The sequence below is a fragment of the Balaenoptera acutorostrata genome, chromosome X (genome assembly GCF_949987535.1).
Source record: "Balaenoptera acutorostrata chromosome X, mBalAcu1.1, whole genome shotgun sequence".
NCBI lineage: Eukaryota > Metazoa > Chordata > Mammalia > Artiodactyla > Balaenopteridae > Balaenoptera > Balaenoptera acutorostrata.
The window spans coordinates 8,826,485-8,848,507 of record NC_080085.1 but is presented as its reverse complement, the minus strand read 5'-3'; the positions used below and the strand labels follow the sequence as shown (position 1 = coordinate 8,848,507).

The 22,023-nt window shown below is 39.0% G+C and overlaps 2 protein-coding genes across 8 annotated transcripts in view; one reads left to right on the top strand and one right to left on the bottom strand.

Moving 5' to 3' along the window:
- Positions 1-22,023, top strand: part of ARHGAP6 (Rho GTPase activating protein 6) — a 503,994-nt gene that overhangs the window by 351,296 nt on the left and 130,675 nt on the right. The window lies entirely within an intron of this gene.
- Positions 13,122-17,701, bottom strand: AMELX (amelogenin X-linked). Its single transcript, XM_057538572.1, is given in 7 exon segments — positions 13,122-13,243; positions 13,246-13,380; positions 13,383-13,494; positions 13,770-13,814; positions 13,878-13,919; positions 15,189-15,236; positions 17,648-17,701. Coding segments are annotated over 7 exon segments (558 nt in total).

Here is a 22,023-nt window from a genome sequence, read left to right as displayed (position 1 = left end):
TGAATCACGGGCTTTCCTGCAGGTCGGCAATCTCTTACCTTAAACTATGTGACCATGCTGCTTCAATTCATTTGCAGATTTCTTCCTCTCTCTGTCGTGTGCACATTGCCACTATCCATATAAAGCAGTTTAAATATATATTAATTATTTCATTTGTTAAAAACCAAGTTACTTTTGGAGAAAATTTATTGCTCTTAAATCCCCATCATTTACAATCTGTTGAATGATTCCATTTTGAAAGAGGGCAAAGACTTAATATAGCGATTCTGATTATTTATAGTTACTAGCAACTATAAGAGAAATCTACTCAGGCTGCAGTGATTGCAGGTTCCTGGACACCTATCACTGTTCATCAGGAACATTTTTTTCCTACCTGTGGGAAAATAAGCCACAAAGGCAGTAAATCCCCTTTCGTTTTCCAACTCTCTTCAGAAATCTTGCTGATAGGAATTGCACATTTAAGCAATGTTCAGTAAATACTTTTAAAAATCCATCACTGTCTTTTTTTAAAAAAAGATTTTGAAGTTGCTCACTTGTGCCTATTTTCAGATTAAGAACAAATTATTTGTGGAAACCAGGTTGAGCCCAAGTTCCTCATCACAGGGTGAAAATTGGATTTTGTAAATCTTCCAAGCCCAGGTTTCTTACTGCATGCAGCTGTGCAAGTTTGCAAATGTTTCCTTCTCTAGTCAGGACCCGGTGGAAGGAGCCAGTTTGGACTGCCACCTCGATAGCTAGCATTTGTGGACACGTCAATGCAGGACGCCATTGAGATATTTGAACCTTTTCATATATTTTAATCTGGACATCAGATGCCAGGTAGAGAAAGTATGCCAGCCAACCAGTTCTGATTCAATGTCATGCTAAGAGTATATCAGCAGCCTTCCTATTCTGACCATTCTCGGTGAACTTCACAATGTCACTTGATATGGGCTTTCCATATGTGTTGAATATGAGTTCAGTGCTCTTCCTGGGAAGGAAGATAATGTAGGGCCAAGGCCTGAATTTTCTAAGATGTCATTAGTTCCCACTGTAGCTTTCTCTGAACGAATCAATGAAAGACAGCACCTTGCTGTTCCTATAAGGACTGGACTTTGTTTTCAATCCATCTTTTGGAACCAGGGAAGGAGTGAGGGCTGGTCATGCTCAGGTTCACACCCACAGCTGGAATGGATGGGTTTCTCCTGGTTGCCATGGCAATGCTGCGCTGGTATGGTGGTACTTGCCCATATTTGCAGAGCTTTCCTCCCCATCTGTGGTGGTTGACCAAAACTGCAGAGGGGTTATTGGGTTAGGAGTTCTTTAGCTTTCTTTACAATTAGCTCCTTATCACATCCTTGGGAGGTCAAATGGGCAGGAAAAATTAAGTGACAAAAGGAGACGAGCTTTATGACTCGGATCAAGTTGAATTTATATTTGCTGTTAGCAATAGATACAGCTTGTTTTAATTAGGATCCTAGAGGCAGATGACAAATTAGTTTACCTTTTAAATGGCACTCATCAAACATGGGACAGGATGTGCGTGTTTTAAGAAATGCCTCATTTCTTTTTCAAGTTTAAAGTTTAGACAAGTCCTCATCCTGTAAACTGGGGACAGAGACAACTTTTCCTCTATAAGGTTGTGAAAATTAAATGAGCTAATACATGTCATGTGCTTAGAACAGTGCCTAGAATATAACAAGAGCTCAGTAAATGTTCAATGTTATATTATCTTTACTTTTACATGACAGTGTGGTGGCTTTTTAATGCTAATGATGGTTCCTTGAGCAAATATTAACCACACCGACCAGTCTCCAGGTATTTTAAAAATCTTCCTCAAGGACTTTACCAGCTAGTGGGGAGACCAAAGTAGAAACAAGTAGTTGCTTGAAGTAGCGGCATGCCCAGCATATTCCGGGAAACCTGGAGGCCTGAGCACTCCAGCCCGTGTGGGCCAACAAGAAGAAGTCCCTAGATGAGGAGGCATTGAGCTGAAGCTCATTTATGGCCATTCTCCTGATGTGTGGCATACAGGGGCAGGGGAAGGGGGTTAATCTCACTTGGAAGAGTGTCTCGATTTTGGTATTTGAACAGATAGGATGTTCTGTGCCTTGGGTCCATCAAATACTGTAGATTGCCCGAGGTCTGCCCTCAATCAAAGTAGGTCTCCTCTACTTAAAGCACACTGCTTTATATTCTCCATGGTTGTCAGAGGTTTTTTGGTAATAATTTTGTAACAAAAACTTTATTATATTCATCAAATATTTGGAGAGTGATGGTTCTGAAAATCACGAGAATCAAGGCATCTTAAATCCCTGCCCACTCTATGGACACAACTACTTATTTCTCATTACTCTGCCAAAGTCAAGTAAATCCCAAAACAGGACTCTTCCCAGACAAACTCAATGCGTTCTAATTCAGTAGTTACTCTAATGACTCACGGTCTGGTTATTTTTCTCCTCTTTATTACTCAGGTAACGCAACCACTTTTATGTAACTTCAGAAGAAGCAAGTAACTATTCTAATTTCTGCAGAATGGCTTTGATTTAGAGATAGCAGCTGATTTAACCCTGGAGTGACCGTCTCTTCATCTTGCAAGTTTTCTTTAATAGCCTGGTCACCCCCCAAGCTCTTTAGATTTTTCTGATGCAATGGGTACAAGAAGTGAAAAGCCCTTTGTATGAGATCCTATATCAAGTTTACTAACTTTAAGATGTGAGCTTTTGGTTTTTCTTTCTCAATGACGTTTTAAAAATGCACACAGACTCATACATTTGTTCAGAGTCTCATTCTTTCTGTATGTTAAGTTCTGAACACACAGCATGATTCAACATTGGCATTGTTTCCAGAGTAGGGTTTCTCAACTTGAGCAGTGTTGACATTCAAGGCCGGATCATTCTTTGTGTGGGGTCTGTCTTGTGCATTGGACGAGGCTCAGCAGCATTCCTGGTCTCTCCGTACTAGGTACCGATAGTACCACTTCAACCCCCATCCACACCACCCCCCCATTATGACTCCAGACATTGCCAGATGTCCCCTAGAAGGCACAGCCGCCTGGTTGAGAACCACCGCTCTAGTGAAAAACAGTTTGGTAGAGAAATCCCTAAAGTGGAATTAGCTGAGCTGTGACCAATGCCAGAGGGACAAGGGAAGGTTCAGAGTTGGAAGTCAGTATACACGGGGGCCAGGCCTTAAAAAGCAGGTGAAAGGAAGATATTCAGAGAGAGAAGGTCTAATGCTTTGGCCTCCAACGAGCCTTGAGCAGTCCATGCCACCCTCCTGGTGGATTTACTCTCCTACTACCCTTAGAGTGACCTAGGGGGTGGCGAAGAACAGCCTCGGGGGATGTCAGATAGGACAACGCAGGTATCATGCAGCGTAGCAATCAGTGAGGGAGGTGTTCAGGTGGCTATATGTCAGAGAAGGCGCACTGATACCTGACAGATGTGTTCGACTTTGGAGCCTTTGGCATAGAAAACTTTCATGTTATTTCCAAATCCTGTATCATCCCTGCTTCCAACTGTGTAGTGTTCCCTTTGTGGGTCTACAGAGCCAGGAGAAGGCTCTCTTTCTGAATATGAGAGTGGTAGCCAACATTTATTGAACTTGGAGCTCACTGCCATGAAAAGACCCAGAGATGGATGTTAGTACGACTTACAATGAAGAAATTGAGGCACAGAGAGGCTAAGAAACTTGCCCAAGTTTCCACAGCAGGTAGGCAAAGGTCATGATTGTGAACCCAGACAGCCTGGCTGCTGAGCCCGCACACCTCACTGGGAAGCCATCCTTGCCCTTGTGTGGACGCTTCACCGACTCCAGAGCCCCCGCATTCCACAGACAAATTCGAAGCATGGAAAATTCTTTGGAGAGGAAAACAAGATTTGGCTGTTCTGAGGAAGATATTTAACATTGTTGTGAATATTTTTGATTAATAAAAAGAAAATGAATGCTGGACCCTGGGCTATTTTTTGTTGACCATAGGGCATGTCATTTGTAAGGGGGCTTCACTGAACTTGATTTTTTTTTGATGGATGATTCAGGTGTGATTTATCGAGGCAAATACTTTGGGACCTAAATGACCATTTCTTTCCTCCCACCTCAACCTCTTCTTTCCTCACCACTCCGAGCCCTATCTTATTCCTCAAGTATTATTTAGCTTCTCAGAAGAGTCAGGTGTTTCAGATGAAGCCAGGATGAATTCTTCCCAGCAGGGAAGTGTTTTTGAATAAGTAAATTTCAGCCAATGACCCCTGCTGATAAGGCTCTAGACCAAATGGGGGCAAAAGGAATTAGAAGCCAAATCACAAAACAGTAAGTAAAAATTCTGATTAACAAGAATTTCACAACAAACATAGGCTGATGGCTATTTTACTGAAGCAATACGGAATACACCTAGAGGCCACTCAGTTCTGGTAATGTGGGAAACTGGTTGAAATCATGTTTCTCTTGTGATTTCCATGTTAAGCCATTCACAGTCGGATCTCTTTTTTAAAAAATTAATACAGTTCCTTGCTATTTTGTATTCTTTTTCAAGTCTTGGCCTTAAACTCAGTATTAGTATTTCCGGCAAGCGTTTACTACTAAGGGGCACACTTCAGATTTAGGGGAAAAGTCAGTGTTTTCATTTTGTGTTGAGTTGGGAGAGGAAGTGGTCAACTTGACATTGCTTGTAAATAAAGTGAGCAACTTGACCTTTTTCTCTTGATAGAATTTTGTATTGAAAGAAGTATAATGTGCCTTGGTGATGGTAACGAATACAATAGCCATACAGTCTCTCAGTCTCTAAATGATTAGAGTGGAGAGAAGTTTTATTTAAAATTTCAAGTTGTTCAAATGGTACATGTCTCCACACATGTCCTTTTACTGCAGGTAAACTCAGTTGGCATGTATGCGTGTATGTGTGTGTGTGTATGTGTACGCACCCATTTGTCCTATGTTGCGCTGTTGGTTTGAACCACAAAATAGAAAAGAATGTAAATATTTTCCAACGCTTACAGGCAGTCAGCCGCCCTCGGGGATGGACAAAAGTTTGTTAGTTTTTTCTTTTATCTTTCCATCAGCTTACACTTTGGCCTGTTTCCAGTGAAGCCCTAGGCCAAGGGCAGCCCCCGCCTCGTACCGCCAGTGTGGACGTGGCTGGTAGAGGTCTGAAAATAAATGACCATTTCTTTGGAACTAAAATAGTGTCTCTTACAAGCAGAAAAATTAATTTAGTGGAACTCTGGATTTGTCTATTTTAAAAGAAAACTAGAGGGGAAACCATTTTGGAGTGTGTGATTCGACCTGACGAAGATAAGGGCGCTTCTACAGTTCTTTGAACATTCCCGTACAAGATCGTGATTCCTGGAATGCTTGGAAAATGGCTTGAGGTGTTCAGTTTTAACCAGCAAATCTGTTCTGTTTCATCTTTTGTTTAAAATCTTGGAATTCATAAGAGTTGCTTTTCTACTTCAGGAAGCAGTGTGGAGAGCAGCGCCGTCTCGTAGAACTCTCGGCAGTGACAGAAATGTTCTGTGTCTGTTCTGTATGGCAGCCACTAGCCCCATGTGGCCTTCTAGCACTTAAAACGTGTCTAGTGTGACTGAGGAACTGAATTTTAAATTTTATTTCATTTTAATTTTTAAAAATTTGAAGAGCCGCATGAGGATCCATACTGAACGGTGCGAGTGTAGAGCATAATTGCCAGTCGGTGTATGTCTCTGATTTTGAATATTCCATTATATTATCACCCTACATATCTAAATTTTGATTTGGAAAATGTGACAACTATTACTGTCTCTAAGTGAAGATTACCTCCAGGTAATCCTTTGATTCCCATCCTCAATGCATGCTAATTGTACAGTTTTTATATTATAGTGACACTTTACACTTTTTTTTCTAATTTTGCTGCTGCACAGCCTTGTTACAAGGCTCTTGCCTTCCAAACATCTCACCATCCGAGAGCCATGTATCTGGCAACGAGTAATAAGCATTACTCATTAATTTCAATAAGTAAGATTCCAACCTTGAGTTTTCTTTCAAATTGTTTTCAATTTAATAAAACCACACTTCACCTAAAAAAAAAAAAAAGATAGGTGGTTATGAAAATGCAGCCTGGAAATTAGCTTGTTAGATTGTATTTTCCTTTGCCTTTTCTAATAAGTGAACTGTGTGCATTTTCTGGTTAATTGGAGTTGTTATTGATTGAGGTTGAGCTCTTCAGATGATTCAGACCCAATGTAATTAAGCACAGGAGAGAAAAATGTACATTACAGCTAGCTGAAGCCCAAAAGTAAAATTAGATAATTAACTAATTTTAAGTCAGCAATAGTTCAGGTATTATTAGACTCAAAAGAGGACCCATTTAATTTGGAAAGTCACCACAAGCCCCCTCTCTTTAAGGGTTTAGGGCTTAGACATTGAGTTTTCTCTTTGACCTGCCTGCTCTTTGAATGCAGTTAATCTTTGATAGAATTTCAGCAGTAGCTGCCTCGATGGTCATTTCTATTTTATTTTATTTTTGTTGTTTCTAATTCTTTTTCCTTAACTTTATAAGGCTCATATCTTCTTTGCTGTTTGATTGTATTGTTCGTTTTTGTTCCTGCTAAAGCCAGTTGCCCCTTTCCCTTCACCTTTTCTTGGTCCAAATATTTCTCCAAAAAAGTGCGTATGAACTGATTTCTGCTTGGAATTTACCTGCAGGGGGCCCACCAAGATCCAAAACTCACATCAAAGGGAACTGAAGGAAGGAGGTGTGTCTGGATTAAAGCAGAAGAAAGGGAAAACAAACTTTAAAAAAATTAAATTTTTCCTGATTACAGAAGTAATTTATGTTTTTTGTAGAAAAATTGGACCTTCATACAAACAGATGTATCTTCCTCCTAGTTTTTTTTCTATGCACATTTATGTATGTGTGTTTAAATTATTTACATGTTATGGTGATGTGTAATATTCTCATATGATATAGTCTTGGTCTTAAGTTTTACTTTATCACATTTTCTCCACTAATAAATTTTCTTCTAGAGCATCCTTTTTATCACAGAATTCCTTCAGATACATATAGGAAAATTTATGTGAGGTCCAGTTTCTCCCTGTTATACATAATGCTGTAATCAACATCTTTGAACATATCTTTCCGTGCATTTTGATGACTCTCTAGGGGTAGTTCCTAGACATGTATTTGCACCCTGGAAAAAATTATGCATATTAAAGCTCTCACCAGCAAGGAGTGAATGATAGCAGAGCAGATTTCAAATGTATTAGTGACATGGGAGTGGTTATGGTGAGACGAGAATTTCCTTGAGGTGGTCTACTCAACTTCATCTGTGTCTTTTAGCTTCATTTCAAAGACATAGCACAGCTTGTTAAATAATATACTTTTGCTTTTTTACGGATTTAAGAAGTCTTTATGTATAAGTTTGGGTTTATTAGTGCATTTATGATGAGTATTGCTATTTATTTCAACCGATACTTTGAGTCTTGGTCATTAGTATCTAGTGATTTTTCTTCCATATTTGATTCAGAAACGTACAACATTGGGTGGCTGACTAAGCCTGAGTTTTAATTAATTAGAAATGCTCTTTTTATTCAATTTTTATCAGCTTTGTTACACTTGTAGTGATAGCCACATTCATCTACATGTATTTTGTCCGTCGCAGCCATCTGCCACAGTTAGGCAACCAGGAAATAAAATAGTCTCAGAGTGACTGTGGAACTTCCAGAATAACAATCCAAAGGTCAACGTACTTTATTTTGTTAGGAAGAATATGTATACATAGTAAGCTTCATATTAGAAGATGTAAATATACATTAACAAAAAGAAGAAGGGATAGCCAGGAGCAGAAAGGAATGGTTAGAACGACAAAGCAATATAAGGCAATTTAAAACAGGCATAACCGCATTATTACCTCTGAATTTCCGAGACAACACACTTCACTGATGGGTGTCCATAAGTCTCATTCTGAGCCATCAAACAGATGCTATGTTGTGATTAATATGCCTGTCCATTATAGAAGACTACGATGAAGATGATTATGTTAAAACACATGTTTGGGCATTTAATACACAAGTTTCAGTTTCTTATAAAATTAACTTATGCAGTACATCTCATACCACAGTGAGTAGTCTTCAGAGTCCAAAACGTGACATTTTCCCTGTAATTCAAAAAGTGATTTGAATATATATATATATATAATATGCATATATATAATTTGAATTATTATAAAAGGAGAATTATTTTGTGCATGGCTTTCCTAAATAGAGAATCCTCTTAGATCAGAAAAATTGAAAGCAACTCCAGTCTGACTCCGAAGTTTGTGTTCTTTCCAACATCACACATAGTCTTCAAGTAACATCATTCCTTACACCCTTAAAATGTTTCTCAGTAGGAGTAAACATAAGGGCAATATTTTCGTGAGCTGTGGAAGGCAAAGTATGGTGGAGGCATATATTTTGGAGAATACACCAGGATATATATTTCTATCTATCTTCCTATCGGATTGTTTTTTTCAGGAAAGTCATTGACAAAATAATTCTCCTTAGTCCTGGCCATAGAAGCTTTACATTGTTGGAAGAGAAAGTTTGCTGGCATAACATAAATGATAGGGGTCCTGATATTGATGTCATGACCCACTAATCAATTGTGACCCACAATTGAAAGAAACTAGCATAGAAATAGAGTATATCATTCATCTAGAGATAGATGGTTCCAAGGTTGGTTAATTCAGGGACACGATGATGCCACCAACGACCTAGGGGCTTTCTGCCTTGCCACTTGCCCCTCCTGGTCACAAGATGGCAGACACAACTCTAGGCATCACATCCTCAGACAAGTAGATCCAAAGACAGAACAGCACTTTTTCCTAGCATGTAGTATACATTTTAAATTAGAGGGTAATTCTTTTCCCCAGAAGCTCCTCCTCTCCTACTAGACTTCCCTTTTGGCCTCATTCATTGTTTAAGTTCCACCACAACCAATCCCTAAACCAGTCACTAGCAAGGGAAATAGATGCCACATTTGGTATCGATATGGTATGCTATGGTAACTGGAGGAGTGAACATTCGTTCCATGGGACAGGGGAGGGAGCTCCTCTCTCCTGAGTTTGTGGAAGGCCCGCTGCTCGGATTAATTCCAGCACAGCCAACAAGGAAGGAATGGTGAGGAAAGCTGTTGGACACCTAGCTAACGATGTCTGCCACATTTGCCAGGGCATTTTGACTATAATTCTGTCATAGTGTTAATATTATTAGGCCTTCTCTTATCATTATCTGTGAGCTTATTTTATCTCTTTGGTAGATTCTAGATTCCTTAAGGATGGGGACTTACCATTTTTATCAGGACACGGAATAGTGCCTTGCCCTAAAAGGTGATTAATAAATATTTACTAAATTGATTAGAATTGGCCTATGCCAATTGATTAAAAGCTTTCCTACTTTTTAATTGAATCTAAATTCTTTAAAATCAAGTTATTTGTTTGAGTATCAACACCCTCCCAGTAAAGTTATGTTTATTCATTCCAGAAAATGATTAAGGGGCCTTAATCATAAAGGTATTGGAATAAAGTTACTGTGGGTACTGTGTAATATAACCCTAAAAAGACTGTTTACAATTCTGTTTGGGTGTAGGAGGAAAAAAGGATTCAAATATAAATATAAGTGGGAAAGAAAACTTGTATTGAGTCCATTTTATGCATCTGTTAACATTTTGAAGACTATACAGTAGAATTTATCATCTTAAAGATTATGAAGTGAAAGAAATGACTTGTATATAAAATCACTGTGATTCTCTATTTAAAGCTCCATTTCATAGAAGTTTTCTTAGGAAAACTACCTCAATAATTTAAAATTCAGTACATTATTATACGTACTACATAATTTCATCAAAAAATCACTTTCAGTAGAATGAGATCACAAGACCAGAGTTTGGTTACTAATGTGGTGTGAAGTGTAAAGCGAGCATTCCAAGTTTTAATTTTTTTTGTAATAGAAACATTTCTCAAAATCTTATCTTTTTTAATGTAAAGAATTCTTCGTATAAACTTCCCTTCTTTTGGTTCAGGTTCAGTGACTATACGTGTTCATAATTTTTCACGTTATCAACTATTACAACTACAGTATAAACTTCTGTTTTTTAAAAGATTTGAGATGGTGTAATTATAATTTTCTCCAAAAAGAAATATAGTCCTCATTTGCCTGCAGAATGGTCAACTTGTAGGTGTAAATGAGCAGTTCCTATCTTATTCAAGTAGAGCCATTTATTATATCTTCTTTCAAGTGACATGAAATTTTAAGTTTAATTCAACATAAAGACATGACTGGTTTTTAAAACATTTTATTGTTTGCTAATGGTACTTTTCAGTTACAGAATTTGCTAAGTGATGGTAGGAACAAATCGTTGTGTTCTTGTGTCATTCTGAAAGCAACTGGAGTACCTACTTCAGTTCTCTTCTCATTTTCTGATCTTTTAATCCTGGGGGAAAAAATAGCAAAAGGAGCAAGTTAAACAATTTACAAATATTCCTAGTGAGTATCATGTACAGTCACACATATGGCTTCAGTTTTGCCAAAACAATATTACAGCCATTGAAGTTGAACTCTATAATTTAAAAACTTTCTTTGTTATCTCACTGCCTTTAGATATGAGGTGTCCAGGATGGAGGCCCCTGCCTTCAGAACACTTAAAACTATTATTCAATAATAAAATAACAATTGCTGCCTTTTGTTGAGTACTTTCTGCATGCCTGGCACTGAACTCATCACTTTATTTTATTTTCCGTAAGACAACTCTAAGAAGCAATCACTATTTATACTCTAATTTTATTTTATTATTTTTTTAACATCTTTATTGGAGTATAATTGCTTTACAATGGTGTGTTAGTTTCTGCTTTATAACAAAGTGAATCAGCTATACATATACATTTATCCCCATATCTCCTCCCTCTTGCGTCTCCCTCCCACCCTCCCTATCCCACCCCTCTAGGTGGTCACAAAGCACTGAGCTGATCTCCCTGTGATGGCTGCTTCCCACTAGCTATCTATTTTACATTTGGTAGTGTATATATGTCCATGCCGCTCTCGCACTTCGTCCCAGCTTACCCTTCCCCCTCCCTGTGTCCTCAAGTCCATTCTCTGCGTCTGCGTCTTTATTCCTGTCCTGCCCCTGGTTCTTCAGAACCTTTTTTTCTTTTTTTTAGATTCCATATATATGTGTTAGCATACGATATTTGTTTTTCTCTTTCTGACTTACTTCACTCTGTATGACAGACTCTAGGTCCATCCACCTCACTACAAATAACTCAATTTCATTTCTTTTTATGGGTGAGTAACATTCCATTGTATATATGTGCCACACCTTCTTTATCCCTTCATCTGTCGATGGACACTTAGGTTGCTTCCATGTCCTGGCTATTGTAAATAGTGTTGCAATGAACATTGGGGTACATGACTTTTTTTTTTTTAATTTTAATTAATTAATTTATTTATTTATTTTTGGCTGTGTTGGGTCTTCGTTTCTGTGCGAGGGCTTTCTCCAGTTGCGGCGAGCGGGGGCCACTCTTCATCGGGGTGCGCGGGCCTCTCACTGTTGCGGCCTCTCCCGTTGCGGAGCACAGGCTCCAGACGCGCAGGCTCAGTAATTGTGGCTCACGGGCTTAGTTGCTCCGCGGCATGAGGGATCTTCCCAGACCAGGGCTCGAACCCGTGTCCCCTGCATTGGCAGGCAGATTCTTAACCACTGTGCCACCAGGGAAGGCCCCACATGACTCTTTTTGAATTATGGTTTTCTCAGGGTATATGCCCAGTAGTGGGATTGCTGGATCATATGGTAATTCTATTTTTAGTTTTTTAAGGAACCTCCATACCGTTCTCCATAGTGGCTGTATCAATTTACATTCCCACCAAGGGTGCAAGAGTGTTCCCTTTTCTCCACACCCTCTCCAGCATTTATTGTTATGCTCTAATTTTACATGGGAGTTTTAAAAAGTTCAAACTACCTACCCGAAGTCACCTTTCCATAAATAGCTCTGGCAAGGTTTATAAAGTTCATGGCCTTAGCTATTAATAAGGAGATAAATAAATGCATTTTCTGTACAAAGAGGGAACATGTACCTTAGAGTAGAATAATCAACTATTGGCACCAGCTTATTTGGGATACAATCAATTTTCAAATATGCTCTGTATTCTCCACAAATATGCCCATAATTTTGAAGCCATATATAACATATAATTTTATTGGAAAACTATGGTATTTGTTCTTAGAGGCTTGAAAATTATCTGATTTAGTTGCTTTCTCTCTTTTTAAAGAAGGGAAAACACCCATAAATTTGAAGTGACTTGTGCAATACCATCTCCTCTTTGGGTGGAAAGCTGGAACAGGAACCCAGGTATCCTGACTCCCCATCCAGGTCATTTCTACCTCACTCTTCACTTTCTCAGTAGAAGATCATCGATAGCATTTATAACTTGGAATTACATTTGAATTCATACATGCAGTAGAATTATATAATCTCATATACACAGAAGTAAGGGTTTATATATATGGATAATGGTCACTTATTTTATTAACTATTTCCCACTCATTTGGAAGAGCTTTCTGTAATGAAAGGATATTTTGTGCTTAACTGTGAAGACTTCTTGCTAAAAGCTTAATCTATAGAATCCCAGCACTGAAAAAGGAATCTAGCAATGTGTCTAGTTTAGCTTCCTCCAGGTTGGATTAAACCACTTTAGACAAGTAATTTTCTTTTAGGTTTTTAAAGAGATTTCCCACCTACCTGTTCAAATATTTGCATCCCCTCACTGTCAAAAATTACCCTTTTTAAAAATCTTCAGTGCCATTCTAGCCTATTCTTGCTGGTCAAACCTTTGAAAGATAAAGAGAACTAATATTCCCTTATAGTGTTGTCCTTAAAATTAACAGGTTTCAATAATATATATTCTGGTAGGAATTCAAAGTAGTTATAGAATTTAAGCCCACCGCGAAAGCTCCGGTCTTAATTACTAAGCCATGTAGATAAACTCATTTATAATAGAAACTTACAGTACAGGCTTGGTCTAATAGAATCATCGAACTGTTGCTACTGAAACTCTAGGCCTTGGATTGTGTGGGAATTGAGAACTCTGGGGGCTAGTCTCGCTTTACCATTCTCATAGGTGTTGCGGCGACTTCACGGTGTACTCACCACTTGCTCCCGCTTGGTCTTGTCTGTTGCTGGCCAAGCCTCCAGAGGCAGGTCAGGAAGCATGGGGGGCAGGCGCTGCATGGGGAACATCGGAGGCAGAGGCGGCGGGGCAGCAGGGGCGGGTGAGGCTGCGGCTGGACGGGCTGCTGGGCGGGCGCAGGGAGGCGTGGCTGGTGGGGTTGGCTTGGAGTCGTGGCGTGCTGGCCAGGAACTGGCACCGTGGTTTGCTGGGGGACCGCGGGTGGGCTGGCGCCATGGGGACGTGGTGATGAGGCGGCAGGGCAGCCTGCTGGGATACCACGGGAATGATTCGGTGGTGCAGCCGGCCACCCATGGGTTCGTAACCGTAGGACGGGTGCTGGTGAGAAACCAAGAGGCGGGTTTACCATCAGCCCCACTGACTTCCAGCCGGAGAAGTAGCAGTGTTTTCTTTGTCATGATGACACTGTTAGTATTTATTCATTTTTTCCTGTGCAAGAATTCCTAACCATGTATACAGATATGACCCTTTACAAACTAGACTTCCCATTAGTGTCTATATGTGGCATAGATATGCTACCTCACTTAAAAGGGAATTGAAATGCATGCTTAATATCTTAAGGGAACAAAGAACAAAAAAAAACATCTACGTACCGGGTGTCTTATTATGTTCTGCTACCACTTCAGAGGGGTAAGCACCTTAGGAGAAAGAGACTTTAGAATACATTTGTTTTAATTTAGTTACATGAAACATACACTCACTGATGCAGTCCCGTCAATACGGACAACCTGAAAATATGAGCTCTATGGAAGAAAGAATAAGGTAAACATTTGTCAGGTGCTCCCTATGTGTGAGGCTCTACCTTACATCCATGACACACATTTTTCATGTTTTCCCACATACTCTGAGGCAAGTATCATCACCCTCACTTTTACAGACAAGGTCAGGGAGAGTTAAAGAGGTTCCTGAGCTTGACAGAGGTTACAAAAGTAGTAAGTCTGTTTAGTTCCCCGGCTCCTGCTGTTCTTTGCAAGAGAAAAACAAAACGGAAAATTAATGTGATATAACATTAATTATATACTTTTTTGATTTGATGTCACAATGAAAAAGATAAAGGAGGCAGAAACACTGTCCCTCATCCTAGAAACACAGGTTTTCAGGTCAAATATGTCAACCTTTTAAGGTTTAACAGAAAATCTTGCCTCAAATTTTTTTTGACACTTTCCCTCAGTTTGTATGAGTAAACAAACTCACGGATTGTCATTTGAACCTATGAAAGAAGGAAGAGTTTCCTTCCTTTCTAAACAGTATGTATTCGGTTCACGTCAGGTCCGGGGACTCCTTCGTGTACAACATTTGATATCAGGACAACGAACAATTCTTAACCTTGTTCAAGTTATACTTAACAAAGCGCCTTTTATATTGCTTAATTATTTTGCTCCCCAAACAACATTTTGAAGTGTGGGTATTATTCTTATTTCCCCTTTCCAGATGAGGAAACTAAAGTTCTAGAGAGAGAAAATGATTTGCCCAAGGTCACATGCTTAGTATGGGGTTGAGGAGAGCCTCAAACCCGATTTCCAGAAATCTCATGCTTTCCATTGCTCTACAGAATGTCTCACAGACCACTTGGTCACTAATATTTCAGTAAAGACAAATGAGGGAGATGCATAGAGTATGAACATCTTAGAAGCAGGAGTTTTCCAGCTGGAAAGGATCTTAAATAACATCTTACCTGATTCCCCATGTTTCACAGGCTGGTATAGAACAAAGCTGTTCAGCCAGAGTTCATTTCTGCCTTACTGTGCAGTTCCCCTGAGTGGTAGTTCATGATGGATACATTTTATAGCCATATAAGAGGAGAAACTGAGTCAGAGAGGCCAGGTAGGAGTGTTCTGGGGCAATGCAAGCTTGAGGTGACCCATCAGGGCTTAAACCAGGAAGCTGGTAGTGAGAACTGAAAAAGTGGTACTGAGAAACATCTTGAATGAAGAATCAACACACTATTCTTTACAGAGCCCAGGGCATTGTTAACTCAAACAATGGTCAAAATTAGAAAAGAGAAAAATTACCTCATAGCTGAAGTTGATATAACCAGGGTGCCCAGGATGAGGTGGTAGCTTTTATAGGGAGGGGCAAAGGAGAAGATAAAGAATGAGGGAGAGGGAGAGAAAGAAGGAGAGAGAGAATATGCAATTTTCACATTAAGAGAGACTGAAGCTACTTTTAAAAAATCTATATAGTGCAGAATATATTTGAGGTCTACTTTTAGTTTGAACATGTACGCTGTGTAGGAGAGGAGCCCTCTTATTTTAAAGAGGTCCAGAACAGCTAAATGACCTGGGAGCAGAAACCAGCACACATTTATCCTCCAGTGATCTTCAGACACCCCTCCATCCATGTTGTCAATTAATCCTACTCTACCCCACCCATCATTTCACTTCTTGATGAAACTGTCGACTAAAAATATATTCACAAACTAAAAGTTGAGAGTTCTGTTGTATTCGGCAGAAATTTTTAGGACTTCAAGCCCAGGAGGCAGCATCTCAAGCAACCCTGAGAAACTGCTCCGAGGAGGCGAGGAGGAGCCAGGATATATAGAAGTTTTGCAACAAAAGGGCAGGCAGTTCTGAACATCAGAAGATTATTGTTAATTAAAGAAAACCAGATATCTCAAGTTAAGGAATTTAGCGCTTTTCTATGTATGGGAAGATGCAAGAGTCTGGGCTCACTGAAATCCTTCCTTTGATATGTACCTCAGCTAGCTGGGGCCAGTATCCTGTGTTTTCATATCCTGAGTTTCCTCAGGGCTCACCGCGGGGAGTGGCTGCAGTCTGAAGGCTGCTAGATGGCAGGTATTCTTTCCTTCCTGAGTTCCCTCAGGGCTCTCCAGCTCACCTGGCTGCTATCCCTGAGGATTGTGACATCCTTTGTTTACTGATATGGCAGGCAATATTCCATTTCTCAAGACTCACTCCATGTTGGGAAGAATGATATGTTTCTCTTACACAATTACAAAATACCAGCAAGAAGAGAATTGTCTCACAAACCTTTCCTTATAGATCAGGAGGTGGATAAGTGCTTAAGTACCAACGAGATTACTCATAATTGGCATGCAAAGTAAATAGCACATCAACAACAGCAAAACAACTAAGTGTGAATTATCGATGAATGTGAAAACAAGATGGGTGTGGTAAAGTGGAAACATTATAAATCCCATGGAAAATGAAAGAGTTGATTTATGAAGTTTTGGCCGATTCTTTTTATTATTCTGTCTTCTTTTTATTATTCTGTCAATGTTTCTATGGCAGAAAAATTTTAAAGCTCAAAATAAAGAACAACCTGAATAATTCTCTAAACCAGGACTCTCTGTCTTTTCAAAAGTGGAGGCCAAGTAATTGATGCCTGCATTGTGGAATTCTGGCTGGCCCTGGAGTGTGGGAGAGGGAGAGGAGGGAGAATCATGCAGATCATCCCCCCTCAGGCAGCGAGTTGATTAAGGCTCTATTCTCTTGAAATGCTCATATTTCATAAGAGGATTTATTCCTCTCATCTGAATGTGAATTATTTTAGTTTTAGTTAACTGCCTTTCCTCTATCTTCTTGATATAAGCCCTCAGAGAATAGGGGTGTTGAACTGAGGAGTGGAAAAGAGACTGAATTTGTAATGCAGAGGCCCTCAGGGGACTAGGAATTGCCACAATGTAGGATTTCAGGAAGACTGAGCACAGAATCTTGGTCTTATGGGTGAGAGAGGAAGAGAGGAAGTAGATATTCAAGCTTTGCTGGCTTCTGGTTGTATCAACTGCTCTTTAGGCCACCGAAAAGCAGATGGATCCTGCCTTGCCTGCATGTGACCTAACCTCTTCTGTGTCTGTGTTTAGAGAGAATTGGCCAGACTTCCTGGTCCTTGGTACATTTGAATGTAAAATATATCCATATGTATTGAGCATAGGTTGGATTCCAGACAACCACACGGAAGTCATGTGCTTAACAGGTGCACCCAAAAGGACGAGGCCTCTCAGAACAGGGAGGTGGGTGAAGAAAGGAATTCCTAACACAAAATCTTACCCCCTGAAGGACAACGGCAGTGGAGTTTGGAGAGCACGAAAATATTTGGACTCTTGTGAGAAATTGGGTTTTAGAGAAAACTGACATTTTTGTAATATTCGCCTAAGGCTGATTAAGTACTTTCTCTGGAGGCCTTTCAAGGGTCCCTTGCAAAAGTTTCCTCCATCACGAGATGGGTGACGTTATTTACAAGCTGAGTGTCCCATTAGAATCTCCTGGGGTGCTTGTTAAAATGCAGAGTCCTGGTCGCCACCCCAGCTGTACTGAATCAGAATCTTTGGCATCTGGGAATCCATTTTTTTAATAACAAGTTCTTCATAGTGTTTCTTAAACACAGAGACATTTGAGGATATCTGATCTTGTACTGTTTTAAACCCTAACGTTTACCAAGTGTGGGGCAGACTTTTATTTCCAAGCTTGTGAAATTGGACATTGACTTATGAAGGGGGTGTTTTACTCACGGGCATAGAGAAGGCTGCTCCCAGGAGGCAGGCAAACAAAATCCAGGTCCCCATTTCTTGATGGCCCTGAAATATAAGTCAACACCCACTTTTCTTATCTCTTCTCAAATATGGACATAATTGATGCTTCATAAAACCCACATAACCCATATTAGTCTGTTGCTAGTAAAAAGGATAGGACCATTCCTTGTGAGGTTACTTCATTCCTATATGATTTCCAGTTCTGAACCCATTTTATTGTTTCTGGAGTTACAGTGGTAATAAAGATGCTTTTCATTTAGGTTGAGAGCTGAACAAGTTGTAGGGACATAAATAATCTATCATTACACGACTTTGCATACCATTTTCCTATACCTATATAGCCTGTAGAGTCATAGAAGGTAAATGTAGCTTATAATTAATGATTAAAGGAATAGAGTTGGCTCTAAAAGTTGAGGAGATCATCAAGGTGCACAGTATCTGATAGTTTTAGAACCAGGAGGCACAGAAATGTTTTTTGGTACCGTCCACCTGAGCACTGCTACTGTTAAAAACAAAGACCAATCATCTGAGAAAATAGAATAAGGAAGGAGTGGAATTTAGTTTCAGGTGTTCTGACCCATAGGACTTCAGGCAAGACCCTCAGGTAACATACCCCTGAGCTCCAGATGTGGAGCAAAAGATGTGGTTGAATGGAAGGGAGGGGACGGTGCTAATATTCTGTGATTATTCCATGAATATTGAATGACTTTTATTTGAAAGATTCCATATTTAGTTACTGACATCTTCCTTTTGTTTGACACTGCACTGTAATTATTCCGCAAATAAGACCCTTGGAACATGAAGCAAAATAAGCCATCCTAAAATACATTGCTTAGTGGTGTAAATTATTGACTAACTTTGAGAACTGTCAGAAGAAAGGCCTTAAATTTTGCACAGGAAGAGAATATCAAGTGTAATAATGCTGGCTATGAGAAGTACACTGACATTTTTACCTCCTAAATCTGTTTTTTAAAATTTGAATTAATGAAAAAAATCATTCAGTTGATGGTTCTATTTGATGGAATTAAATGAAATGTTTTTCCAAGAAATGGATCACAGCCTGTGAAAAATTATTTTTACCTTAATTGATAAGTAATTAAAATAAATATTTTGCTGTGAAATTTGGCCCTGAAAAGTGCTTTGGGATTCTGGACCTAAAATTTAAAGAAATATAGACAAACATTTTGCTGCATTAGAAAGTAATACAGTTCATTTAAGTAATCAGAGTCTAATTGGCATCTTTTGAACATGAAATGCAGAAAAAGAATAAGTATGATAGAAAGGATACCAAATTATGAATAAAATCCACATACCTTTGAATACACGTACTCAGAGTAAGTTTCTTTCTGAAACTCAGGGGTGCTTGATCCTTTAGATTTCTTCCAACTAAGAGCTCATTATATACCATTCATGGCATCTAGAACAGCCAATCAGGTTTCTGAAAGAAAAATGTGTTGAGTATAACTAAAAATCCCTGCATCATGACTTTTAGAAGCTGTGATCAAATGTAAGGCTGTATGTTGTGATTAGTGCATATAGAGTCTTTCATTATAGGCAATAATAGGTTTAACAGGCAAACAATTTCATCAGGCTGTCTTTAAGTCAGCAAATTAGTTGACTGCACATGCTGATATATTCAAATTTACTGTTAATAAGTGGCTATGTCATTGTCTGTTCCCTGGTTCTAACAAACATAACCTTGTTCTTTACCAAAAATATGTTAGATGGTTGAGTTTCTAAAGTGTAATCAAAGTGTTCTCTAGGGTTCCCTAGCCCTCAGATCAGGATAAATTGATTCAAATCCCCATTCTGGTAAAATCCCAAAGCTCTTGCCAATAATTCTCTGAGGGATTATAATTTCAGGATCACCACTGCTCTATTTTCTACTTGCATTGAAGGTATTTTCTCATTCCCTGTGATTATTCCTTTATCACCATTCTGGTGTCCACTGAAAGAGGATAAAGTCCCTTCTCCTTGGCCCCATCCTGCAACCCATCTGCCATCCAAGCACCCATGAACTCAAGGTTATCACAGTAACCAAACTTTTACTCATGATCAGAAAGACAAGGCAAGGAACATATCACATACCACACCACACACTTAAAAATGTATTTTGATTCCTGCAAACAAATGTGTATCACAGGAAACATTGCCCTGGCTCCCACACCCCACATAGCAGCTCAGCCTCTCTGAGTATGATGACCTTTCTTAGCCCCGCACCCTTCTGGCACAACCCCACATTCTCTAATAAGCAAGTCCGAATTCTACTCTCTTTTGTTTTTTCAGAGTCTCCTTACTGTCCCTTTTGTTGTCTTGTCCCCATGTTCTCAGCAGCCTCTCCTTTGCCTGAACAACAAACCAAAACCCTGCTCTCTCTAAGAGGACCTCCGATCTAGCTGTTAAATTCTTTGACACTTCTACCTTAGTAAAGCATATGGAGTTTTTATTTTTTTCTAAAATGTGATCAATTAAAAAGCAAAGTTTGTGACCAGTGATAAGAGGTAGCTGATGAGTAGTCTATCAATATTAGGTCAATAGAAGAAATACTCATTACATACCCAGATACTATTGGCAGTATAGCTGGAACTTTTTGACTATTTAAGTAATATTTTTAAAGTTTGTTCATGTACATATATTCTTTTATTGATGCTCCACATTGGCTGAATTAAATTCAAGGAGAAAATATCCATGAAAGGCAATGTAGTATTATTAAGAGCTGGAGGTTAGAATTATGTGGGTCCTGAACCCAGCTTCACCGAGGGTTTAGGGACCATTGACAAGATACTAAGCCTATCTGAGCCTCAGTTTTCTCATCAGTAAAATGAAGGTAATTATAGAACCTACCTAAGAGGATTAGTGTGAAAACTAGATGAGAGACATCTCTGGGGGGAATGGAAAATTATCACCTTCCCCAACCCCATCACTTGGCACACGGTTAATGTTTAAAAAATGCTAACAAATAAGATTCTAAGATGATCTTTGAGGATGAATTAGTAGGGAATGAATAGCCATCGTGAAGAAAGTAAGGTAGACCTTTCAATCAGAGAGAGAGAGAGAAATTACAAAAAAGAAAGTGGAAGTTGATGACATGCAAAGTGTATGAATGAAAGGGAACATAGAATATGGTCCTAAAATCCAATTGTGTCCATAGTTTGCATTTATTTATGGGTGTATTTATTGTATATCAAAGGCAAGAAGGATTCCTTTTGAATGAACTTGCAAAATGGATTTTAGGAGAATTGCTCTCCGCTTACTTGGAGGGAGAAGAGGTTGGGGGGTGCACAGCAAGGAGGTAAGGGAGAGTAGGAGGGAGAGGAAGGAAAATGTAGATCATATTATATGTTTTTGCAATCTTTTGCCCTATTTTATTTAACTACATATATTGAAGTGCCTGAAAAGATTAAGGACAAGTCATTGGTGAACTAATAGTGGTGTTGTGGTTTTACAAAATTCACCTCATTACTTTGCCTTACCTTTCGACAATGAGAGAGTGTCATATATTTGGCCACAAGGATCAACGAAATGATCCTTTGTTATGGCATTAATTTCTCTGGTCCATTGGATAGTGAGTCATTGCCAACTCACTATGGGCAGTTGTTCAGTGTGATGGCAAATACAAAAGAAATGATGGGGTTCTTTCTATTTATTTTCCCCCACTGCATATCCCGAGTCACAAGGTACTAAAATATGGATCTCTGTGCTTGAAATCTCTTCCACTAATGTAGGTCCCACATATACAATTTAAAAGTTAGTCAATGTTTTGGGGGGAAAAATTCAATTGAAATTGTTTTCCTATAAGCAATTGTTTCATTTATGAGTAAGTTGACGTCATAAAACAGAATTTACTAGATTGACTACTTATTTTGTTGTGTAGAGGCTATAACATTTCCAAAGTATTTGTGTTATTGTTTTCCTTACTCTTTGACCTCAAATATTTTCTTTTTTTTTAAATCACTATTTTAAAAATGGATCACAAGAATAAAATATTTTCCTCTATGGCAGTATCTCTGGAATATCTGTGGCAGAATGACCCCAGAATGTGTCTTTATTCACTTATGCATTCATTTCAAATACATATGTTGAATACTTAAGAACCTAAGACCATTTATGTTACTTAGGAGACAAATACATGCATGATTTTATTGCTGTTTCTAAAAGCTTTTCTCCAAAATGATGAGTGAAGAAATGCCCTTATGAATTATAGGTTCCCATTCTTGCTTAATGGGAAGAAGGAAGGTCCAAGAAAGGGTTATAAAAATATTACATTCAGACACCTTCTGGCCCAGAAACAGCTGCTCTAGCTCCCTCCTGATTCCTGTAGGATCAAGCAGGGCTGCAAAACATGCAATTCATGT